The sequence below is a fragment of the Helianthus annuus genome, chromosome 12, assembly GCF_002127325.2.
Source record: "Helianthus annuus cultivar XRQ/B chromosome 12, HanXRQr2.0-SUNRISE, whole genome shotgun sequence".
Classification (NCBI taxonomy): Eukaryota; Viridiplantae; Streptophyta; class Magnoliopsida; order Asterales; family Asteraceae; genus Helianthus; species Helianthus annuus.
In genome coordinates this window covers 22,922,512-22,933,401 of record NC_035444.2, presented here as the reverse complement: position 1 = coordinate 22,933,401, position 10,890 = coordinate 22,922,512, and the positions used below count along the sequence as shown (strand labels likewise).

Sequence of the window (10,890 nt, the reverse complement as noted above, 5' to 3'; positions counted from 1 at the left end):
CACGGGGTTATAACCTAGTAAAGTTATATTTTATTATTAATTAACAACACATACTAAGTTAGGCTATAGGGTGTGGTCGTGACCGTTACGACCACCATGACCCTTCACATCAGCGTCATATCACTCACCTCTAATTCACTATCCAAAACCACTAACCTAAGGGTGTGGTCATGACCCAAACCACTATTCTCTTATTTTAATTTATTTTTGTCTAAAAGAAATATTGGAAAAAGGAAAAAGGAGGCCCGTAGTTGCATTGGTTTAATCCACGCAAACCATGGTGGATGAGGCAAGGAGGTGGTGTAGTGATCCATTAATGGTCCTACGTGACGATAGATGACCCAACCCATGCACCCCACAGCCTTGAGCTAATGATCAGGGTGTTAACGTGTCTAGTGAGCTGGTCTAAGTTGAAGTCGACTTCTTTAATTTAATAGCTAGAGTTCAAGATCGAGTTTGACTTGTTTAACTTAAAAGTAATCAGAGATCAAGATCAGCTCGTTTTATATCCAAACCAAGCTCAAGCTTGAGTTTGACTTGATATTATGTATTAGTTAACTTAATTATTTTGTTTACTCATATACATACGCACACACACTAGTAGGGTTCTTGCTTAATGTGGAGGGGAACACAGACGTTGGTAATCACGTAACATGTTTTATGTTTTCATTAAAGTATACTATAGTAATACAATACTCAAATTAAAAAAAAAAATGCTTGTTTTCGTAGAGTAATTTTTTTATAAAAAAAATTAATATATGGAAAAGTGATACTCGTTTAATAAAGGGGAAGTTGGTTTAAAAATTCCACAATATGTTTAAAAAAGTGTATCATATGTTTTAAAAATTATAATTACTTAAAGTCTTAAAATGATGTAAAATATTCTTGTTTTCCTTATATGTATATTAAACCAACTTCAATTTATCATTTAAGGAATAACCATGATACGTTACAAATTAGATTTTTGGACTAAACTAATTAAAATACACAAACCTCGTGACTAAAATCAAAATTAACTCCTAAACAAAGCTTTTATCAAACAAAGCTTTGGTGGATAAAGAATCACTTTTTTTTTTTTATCAACGGGTGTTTTGCATGCTTTCTTACATCATAAGTAGTAAAAGAGAATAAACTTTTATCAGACAAAGTCCTTGGAGAAATACTTACTTCTAGAAAGAATTCCAATTTAAATCAGCCACAAATTTATTCTTGCATCATAACTAGTAAAGACTAAAGAGAATAACAAATAAGCTATATTTTGGACACTAGAGATAAGTAGACTCATCATCTATTAGCATCTTGCCCAACTTTTCCAAAGAATTAGAGGCTGCTTCTACTTTCTTCTTTAAATCCAAGGCTTGTTCTAGAATCTTCTTCGAAGCGGAGACTTGTTCTAGAGTCTTCTTCAAACTAGACGCTTCTTCTAGATTCTTCTTCAATCTTATGGTCTTTTTCTGAACCTTGTCCCAAGTCGAGGCGTCATCTACCATCTTCTTCAACCTTTGTGAACGACGTTCTACCGCGGTTTGAACTTTAGAAACCATGTCCACAACCTCACACGGTTTAGTTTTGTTGGTACGTGTGTATTCCTTGATCCCTAACTTCTCCACCATTCTCATCTCTGATTCTAGCATCATCGCGTATTCTTTTTCGGACATTAGACATGAACCATCCGCCATTATCTCGTCAAGGTGATCTGTTTCCGGAAGAACACCTACACATGTTTAGTAGATTATGTAAATACTTAATTGTGTACAGGCCACATGCATGCATGCACGTATATGCAGTGGCGGATCCAGAAAATATTTTATGGGGGTGCGAACGAAGGGTTTAACCAATTTTCAAGGGGTGCGATCAGGATTTTGCCCTGTAAAATACACTAAAATTTATTTTTTCAAGGGATGCGCCCGCCCACCCAAACCTCTACCTAGGTCCGCCCCTGCGTATATGGTCTAATAACATATACGTATATGGTCTAATCATATGTTATGAAACAAATGACAATAACAAATTAAATGAAGAACAAACCTGAGGTTCAATTCAAGATCGCTGGGCTATGGGTTTCTTGGGTTGATAATTACAGTTTTCATTGCTTATAGTATTGAAATAGCCCAAGCTATTAAATTAAATTAAATTAACTAATAATAGGAAACTGACTGGGTAAATCTCCCTTTTCCTTAGGCCTTATCTCCATGAAACCCTCACCCTCGTTCATTCAAAGTTCAAACTCACTTTAGTTACAAGAGTTACTAAACTAGATAACTAATAAAAATGTATTAGATCCACTAGCATACGAAGTATACGAGTGAAGAAGAGGAGGACAAGTGTCATTGGCAAGGAAGGTAATTTAGAGTTTTCTCAAGTGAACAACTCCCTTTGATTTTTAACTATTGGGTGTCAGCCCAATGGCCACCAGCCCGCATTTAACCCGGAGGTGGCGGGTTCGAGTCTTGCTCGTTCCCAATGCCCCTATGGTAGCGGATTTACCCCCAGACTCAGGCTTGCTGGGTGGCAGTCTGCGAGGTGGGATCACCTCGGCGGTTGGGAGGACCGTGGAATATCCCCCCCCCCCAACTCCCTTTGATTTTCGAACTACTATAATTTTTTCATATGTTAATATTTTTTAGTAAATTACAGTTTCAGTCCATGGGGTTTACACCCAATCACACTTTCAGTCCTTATTTGAAAAAACCGAACAATCAAGTCCACGTGGTTGTCGATTGCTCGCAATCAAGTTCCTCCCACTAACTGACCGTTTGTAATTCAGTGAAAAGACTAAAATACCCCTATAACTTTACTTATGATTTCAGTCGCTAAACGTATAATTTATATATACCCTCCATATTCAAAACAATTCCTAATCTAGCAACTAAACACCGATTAACCTTACTTAACTTGCAATATGAATGTATTAACAACAACAATAGCTCGTAATAACAAATTTAACCAAATTTGGAACATTGTTGACATTTTCAACTTCAAACGGGTTTGACTTTGTGAACTTCAAACGGGTTTGACTTCTTGAATTGAACTAGGAAGCCGTTGTAGACTTTTTACTTAGAACACATTTGTAGCATCTGTTTACTCAATTTCCAAACACCTTACAGCACTTGGTACAACATACTTAAGTTGGTTTTGACCTCTATGTTAGTCAAACATGTTTGTTCCTCAATTTGACCTTTGTTTGTTGCCTCAAGTTTGAACATCAAAAGACCTTTGTTTAGTCAAACATGTTTCAACATCAAAACTCAATTACAGTTAAATGCAATGTTTTGTTCAATCAAATACATGTTCATTCGAATAAAAGGATATTTGTTGTCAAATACTTGTTCATTCAAGTACTTAGTTAAATGGCTAATGAAATGAACATCCAATACAAGTTCATTCAAATGACTAAAACCAGCAGGTGTTAACATGTTCATCTAACCAAAGCACAAACAACTTTCCAAACCAAAGCATTCAATGGTCAAAACAAACAGCTTTCCAAATACTAAAACATTCAATTAGCATCATTCATATAAAAACAACATTAAGCAGACTTAAATAAAATCAGTCATTTGTCATCATTGATAATCCAAAACATAGGTTACGGATGATTACTAATCTCACATACCCAAAACTAGACCAACCCAAGTAACCCAGTTAAACTGTTGGAACTAACACTCATCATCAACGACTAAAAGCCAAAAATGACCAGACCAAACTAGCCAACAACAATTATAGTTACGCTATTAGATACGCATCATATATGTACAACAAAGGAGTCGGGACCCTACACAGGCGACGTTGGAAACAGAGGTCAACCCGAATGCCCCTACCGGTCCTCATCAGGATCAGGATCCGGTATTGGATCTTAATGTGTTGTCTTGTAACCTGAACCCTGATTCCGACTGGAATTCAAAGATAAACAAACCAAAATTCAGGTTTTATACAAGGCACGATTCACGAAATCAAAGTTCAAATGCGATTAAGACAATGTCATACAAATTACGTGGAATGTGATTAGAATAACAAGTTTTCAAAGCATTGGTTATGGCTAGATTTCAAAAATGAAAACCGTAGTAAACAACTTTATATATATTAAATTTATATTATGCATTTGTAATGACATTTGATGTACATTTTTTGATTATATAAAATTCAGTTGGGTTATCTTTTCTTTATATGACCCCACCTTAACAAGACCGAAAAAAAATATTTTATAGTGATGGACAAACAACCCCTTGAAATTTCCGCACCCTATGAAAAAAATTCCTAGGTCCAACACTGAGTGTTACATATATGATTCATCATTTTTAAGTTATATTTTAGAGTAACTTATGATTTTTGTCTATGTGGCTTCATCAGATTCTTGGTTTTAATGTGTTCTTTTTATTATTTCTTTTTCCTGGGATACATTGTAGTTTCTTTTTGTTGCCATATCGGTACAAAACTCTTAACGCCATTCATTTGTACCATTATTATTATTTTTGTGAATGGACGAAGCTACCATTTGGTTGAAATCAGTTCTCTTCCAATTTCTCCTTGTGGCCACAAAATCTGCTTGTATACAACTCATGCCTATGCCTCAAGCCTCTCGCCTCATGTGCCCTTGTACATCCATCGCCTCACCTCGTCAAAGCACAGCCACTTGCGACTGAGGGTGCCCCGCGTTTAGGCGCGCTTTTTTAAAACAAGGTTTGTATAAGTGCAGCATTATGTGGAATCCTGTATATTACAAACACAAGAAAGTTTTTCCTCTATACATTCTTTTCATAAAAATAGATTACAATATAAGTTCTACATTATCTTTGCAGTTCTACATTGTGCTTCTATGGCTGTACTTTATGATCTTTTGTGCAGATTAAGGAGTTGAAGAAGAAGATTCGATTCTTGTGTGGTCAAAGTCCCAGAAAGAGTTATCTTCTTCCGGTTCTGGAGAGTCCGGATAAGTTTGACCACTTTTTCCCTCAAGAACTGCCTCAAGCTCCTCGATACGAGCTCTGAGTTCTAACTCGATTACTTCATGAAGACGTAACCGCAAATCAAGGGGTGAAACAGTGTAATTCGGAGTGAAATCGGGCTTCCCAGTGCTTTCACTTTTGACCCATTTGTCATCATGGTCGGATTCCGATTGGCTATCGAGTTGCCATGTGAGCGTATCTAGGTTCAAGTCTCCTCTAACTATGTCTGCTTCAAAGTCTGAATCATTCTGCGAGATAAAACCAATTCATGTTATACTGACTTGTACCTTTTTTGGGTCGATATGAGGCGTAACGGGTTGACCCCAAATGCTTTCTATTAGAACATTTTAGTTTTCAACAAATAACTTTGAGATTATTTAGGAGGTTTTATGCATCAAAAATACACTTTAGACGAATTTAATTGTTTCCTTTTTAGCTATTTTTTTTAAACATACCGATTTGACCCATTAGAGAAAGGATTAGTTTCATATAGGGCTGTAAACGAACCGAACGTTCAGCGAACAGTTCGTGAACCGTTCGGCGGGAAGTTCGTTTATGTTCGTTTGTTTAATAAACGAACGAACATGAACAAGAAATTTCGTTCGATTAGTTAAATGAACGAGCATGAACAAAGGTCTCGTTCGTTCGATTGTGTTCGTGAACGTTCGGTAAGGTGTTCGTGAACGTGTTTGTGAACATTCGTTGATTTGCGTTCGTTTATGTTCATATGTTTGTGTTTTAATTGAAGATCTTTGAACTTTCGTATATTTTATTTTTACTTTTTAAATAATAATATTAAACTTTTATTTATTTTATTTCCCTAACAATTAAACTAGGAAACCCACTTTGACCTTGTTTATGCATCATTTCCCTTTCATTTCTCATTATTTACATCCACGAATACGATCGACCTCCGTTCCACAATAAGGGATTCAAGTTCGAGTGCTACTCTCTGGGCCATCTATCTTTATCCTTCCTCGCGTTCGCCAAATTTATTTGTGTTCGTTTGTGTTCGTGAACCGTTCGCGAACACGCTCATTTCCTTAATGAACGAACACGAACATAAAATCTCGTTCGGTAAGTGTTCATGAACCGTTCGTGAACACGTTTATTTCCTTAACGAACGAACACGAACAAGGCCTTGTTCGTGTTCGTTCGGTTCGTTTACAGCCCTATTTTCATATATACCCTTACAAACTTGAAAGATTTCATATATACCCAACCAAAACTAAAAATATCATATATGCCCTTACAAAATAGTTAAAATATCAAATATACCCAATTTATTAAAAACAATCTAATAAATAATCATTTTACCCTTATATTTTAACTTCAAACTTTCATATATGCACAACTTTTAGCTTCATAGTTTTATCTAACACATTTTAAGCTTTAATTTGGTTTTACCCATTTTTATTTTTATTTTTTCCCATAAACAATAGTATTCTTCATATATAATATTTAAGTTAAATAAATTAAGCTAGAAATGAGTAAATATAATATTTGAAGTTAAGGATCATATACAAGATTTCAAAGTTTTAGAAAAACAAGGGTAAAATTGTCATTTATTATATTGTTTTTAATGAGTTGGGTATATATGATATTTCAACTACTATATAAGGGTTTATATATGATGGGGAAGGTTCAAATGAAAACCACTAGTTATCGCGAAAACTCGAAAACTAACTAAAAAAACCTAAAAAACATACCAAAATTTTTTTTTTGCATACTAATTTTCGCTGTTTAAATTATATAAAAAAAAAAACATTTTTTCAAAAAAAAAAAAAAAATTGTAGTGCACATGTGTAATAGTACTACACATGTGAATTATTACACATGTGCACTACAATTTTTTTTTTTGAAAAAAAGTTTTTTTTTTTTTTTTTTATATAAAAACTAGCGATTTTTAATAAAAAAATTGTAAAAAAAAAAAAAATTGGTGTGTTTTTTAGGCTTTTTTTAGTTAGTTTTCGAGTTTTCGCAATAAAAGTGGTTTTCATTTGAACCTTCCCCTATATATGATATTTTGCAAGTTTGTAGGGATATATATGAAATCGCCCCTTAGAGAAAATATTACCTGATTCAATCCGTTTATGAGTAACTTACCTCTGGTACGCTACACGGTCTCTGCATATTTTCTTCTAACCTCTCAAGCTCGGCCTCGAGCTCTGCTTCAATGTCACTTGTTAGCTCAAAATTTTTGGCTTCTGGGCTATAGTTCGCAGGCACGTCTGACTCCGTAGCATGCTCATTTGCGGTATCAAACCCGTCTTTCATTTCAAGTTTACTGTGTAAATCTTTAACCATATTCTCAGCTTGTTCCAGTAGCTCATTTAGATGCTCAATTTCCCGCTGATTACTTACAATAGTTGATAGTATGCCGATTGTAACCCCGAGGAACAAAGGAACCATGTCGTTGTCTGTATCAAACATACATGACTCTGAATCGACTCATTCACAAGTACAAAGATTAAAATTGCCATGTGTACTTAGATTTACACTTTTTTAGAAAGAGTGAAATGCCATTTTCGTCCCTGAGGTTTGGAATCTTGCCATTTCATCCAGCTTGTTAACTCCAACCATTTTTCTCCGTTAAGTCAGGGGAATTTCCATCTTTTTTGTTAACTTACAGGGCAATTCGGTCTTTTGTAGAGGTATTCGGTCTTTTTACATAAAGTGAAAACGACCAAATTGCCCTTTAAGTTAGCAAAAAAAGACGGAAAATACCTCTGACTTAACGGAGAAAGATGGATGGAGTTAACGAGCTGGATGAAAATGGCAAGATTTTAAACCTTTTGGATCCAGATGCGAAAAAATAAACCTTTGGACGAAAGTCGCAAAACTGGCCAAACCTTAGGGACGAAAATGGGATTTTACTCTTTAGAAATTAGCAAGCAATGGCGAACCTTGTGAATGAAGATCTTTTGGTTCAAATCTCTTGACGTGCATTTGTTCTGGTCGTCTTGGAAGCTTCACTGATCCAGTTGGTTCAAAGAACTCTGCTTCTATAGGTACTTCATTTTCTTCCATAAACACTATCTTTTGATCTTTCACATCATCAACTTGTGTCATCTGTTTTCTTTGATAATCTCTGCTATTACTAGTCACCACTAGCGGCCTTAGGCTCGAGAAAGACTTTCTATTCGAGTTCTTGGTTCTGCGTTCATGTAAATGATGCCTAGAAGAGTCAAAGTCAAACCACTCGTATCGTCCGTTGAATTCCTCTTTGTTATGCTCTTCTGCAACAGAAGAAACATCACCATCTAACAAGCAACTTGTTGGTAGCTTCGGCAATGGGAAAACTGAGTTGGGAATTTTATCAAACAGTTGGCGTGCGTCCCGCTGCACCCGCGGTGATAGCACAGGCGACGGTTTCGATGAACCGTCTTTCTCACCTGTTAAGTTCTGCCAGTGTTTGGCTACATAACCAGCACCAGTAGCTGCTGCAACCACCCAGAATTCCATGTCCTCTGATAGATCCGTTTATTTAAAGGTGACCCGGTTGCGAAGAATTCGTGTCCTACGAAAGTGAATGAATTTAATAGTTGATTTGATATGTGTTGACAACTGGCGGTGTAAATTGTTTGAAAACTTAAAAAAAAGAAAAGAAAAATATAAAGTTTGATGAGTAAGAGGTTGGTTTGAAAAGGTCTTGTTTATATGGTCGTTTTCAATATTTATTTGCAATGTTCCAAACCACATGATGTGGATTGAATTAATGAGGTCCTCATCGATCTTTTTCCATTTCTAGCCACATAACTTTATAATAATCTTTGAAACTGACATAATGATATATTTTATCCTTCCAAATCCATGGATAATAGTAAGCAAAAGTATGAAGTAGTAAACGAGGACGTCTGGCCCAACAGGTTTAGGCCCGACTCAGGTTAGCCCATTTATAAACCATCAGAGTGTCAGTGGGTTCGGGCCAACGTCCTTTTATTTTGCACGGATCTTGATAATCTTTTTGCAAACCTCTTACTAGTAAACCTCGGAGAATCAAGCCATGGACTAAACTAAACCTCTTGCTAGTATTCTGAATCAATAAGATTAATAACGGGAAATAAGTTAGTTCAAAGAACATACGATGAGGTATTATGGAATCTCTGACTGTACCTATGTTGTGTGTTTGACACTGGCCCTCACGTTGTCATTACTCATTACTCCTTAACTACTTCATCTAAACAACGTGCCATAAGTTCTTGAGCCCTAAACTGCAGATTTTAGATACTAATCGTGCAGGCAGCTTCTGTTATTTGTTGTTTCTTTACCAAAAGCCTTCAAGATTAAACCAACACATTTTTTAACTATTACAGTTCTCCTTTCAAGCTTAGAGCATTAAAAATCCTAAACCCTTTTAAAGCATACTTGTTCAAGATATCCTTTCACTATTTTGCACTACGTTTCTTCAAGACAGATTGGAGCCGCTCTACTATGAGTGACAGTTTACTAGATATGTTTATTTGTTTGTTAATCTCAAATCATTACATGTCCGGTTAACGAACCGGACATAACAAACGTTACACTTAACCCCTTTTAATTTACACATTTCCCCCTATACCAATTTGACACCTAACAAAGGCCTTGTCAAGGCAGACACCCAACACAGGCATTACGTCGAGCACCTTGTGTGCATCAGTTACTGCTTCAACTTCACCCTCCAAAGCAGCCAGATCAAGCCTCCATGTGTCTAACTTACGCAACCCTAGAATAACCTAACACATATCTACCGGTTTTCCAACTAATATCCGCAACAACTTCACCCCACCTAGCAAAAAACCCTAACTAGCAAAAACCCTTTAGAGATTTTGTGTATCATTACTGATCTAACATAAATTATTAACGAAAACACTTACTTGGTAACACCACCGTATTTCAAGCATTTCGAAGCTTCTTCATCTGCGTTGGAGAGTGGATTCAAGATATGGGATTTGTTGATTATCCAAGTGGGGTTTCTGGTTCAGACCGGAATAAATGGGAAAGTCACCGTCGTCGTGTTGCACAACAAGCAACGGGTAAAAGCAAAGAATCCAGATCTGATCATTGATTGAATAGTAATAAAGATACAGTAGAATAATGAAAGCAAGAAGCTGGAATAGCTCAGTTGGTTAGAGCGTGTGGCTGTTAACCACAAGGTCGGAGGTTCAAGCCCTCCTTCTAGCGGTTTTTCCTTTTGTTATTTTTTTGGGTTATTTAGTCTGTATCAAGTGGGCTATCTCCACATTGGCAACAAAAAGGTTAGTTAATGGGCTAAATGAATCAGACAGGAGAGAAATACAATAGTTAACTTTTTTTTGGACATCACAATAGTTAACTATAAACGAGTCGAGACAGCTTACATTAGGGTGAACGGAGTTGACAGCTCGCAAGCATGCGGGTTCGTCCAAGTTCAAGGGGGTAACGTCCCCAACCTTCATGGGTTTGCAATCTGCATTGGGGAACTCGATGTGGGTTGGAGAGAAATGAGAGAGCATAGGGTGTTTCGTTGACTTTTGTGATGTGGGCCCAACCCCTCAAACCAATCACATGTCAGCCAGATTGGTTGACTTTTGTGATATGTGTGGGTTGAAGGGGTAACCACACCCACCCCTATCAAATTGGGTTGTTGTGTTTGTTTGAGGTGGCAAGATTCCGTTGGCTTGTATTGTGGGGGTTTTTTTTGGGTTGAAAGGGGTTACCACCTCTTCCACCCTTAGGAGTTAGTCGCTCCAAACGGGTTGAATGAGTTGAGACGGATCAAAAGTTATCCAAAGCGTATTCAACTTCCATCGTGTTTGATTTATTAAGCTGTAGCGTATATTACAATAATAATTGAATCTGATACATAACACAAGATAACCTGGCAAGAAAATATATTTGTTAGAATAAGAACTATTGTAATTCCTTTAGTATAATTTGAAGTTATAATTAGATGTATTGATGGTTTGTAGTACAATGGAACCTAAAT

The 10,890-nt window shown here is 36.3% G+C and overlaps 1 protein-coding gene and 1 non-coding gene across 3 annotated transcripts; one reads left to right on the top strand and one right to left on the bottom strand.

Annotated features, from left to right (window-relative positions):
* Window positions 1–4,698: 4,698 nt before the first annotated feature.
* LOC110894384 lies at window positions 4,699–10,063 on the bottom strand. 2 transcript variants are annotated; one of them, XM_022141612.2, is made up of 4 exons: window positions 9,800–10,063; window positions 7,850–8,463; window positions 7,050–7,363; window positions 4,699–5,191 (listed from the first exon to the last, which is right to left on the bottom strand). In XM_022141612.2, exons 2-4 carry the CDS (start codon window positions 8,406–8,408, stop codon window positions 4,844–4,846), a joined length of 1,221 nt encoding a protein of 406 aa, XP_021997304.1. In that variant the 5' UTR covers window positions 8,409–8,463; window positions 9,800–10,063; the 3' UTR covers window positions 4,699–4,843. The 2 variants fall into 2 exon arrangements, with proteins under 2 accessions (XP_021997304.1, XP_035836745.1); XM_035980852.1 differs by having other exon boundaries at window positions 9,813–9,999.
* TRNAN-GUU lies at window positions 10,033–10,106 on the top strand. The gene has a single exon. It is a non-coding gene; the product is annotated as a tRNA-Asn (tRNA).
* Window positions 10,107–10,890: the final 784 nt, after the last annotated feature.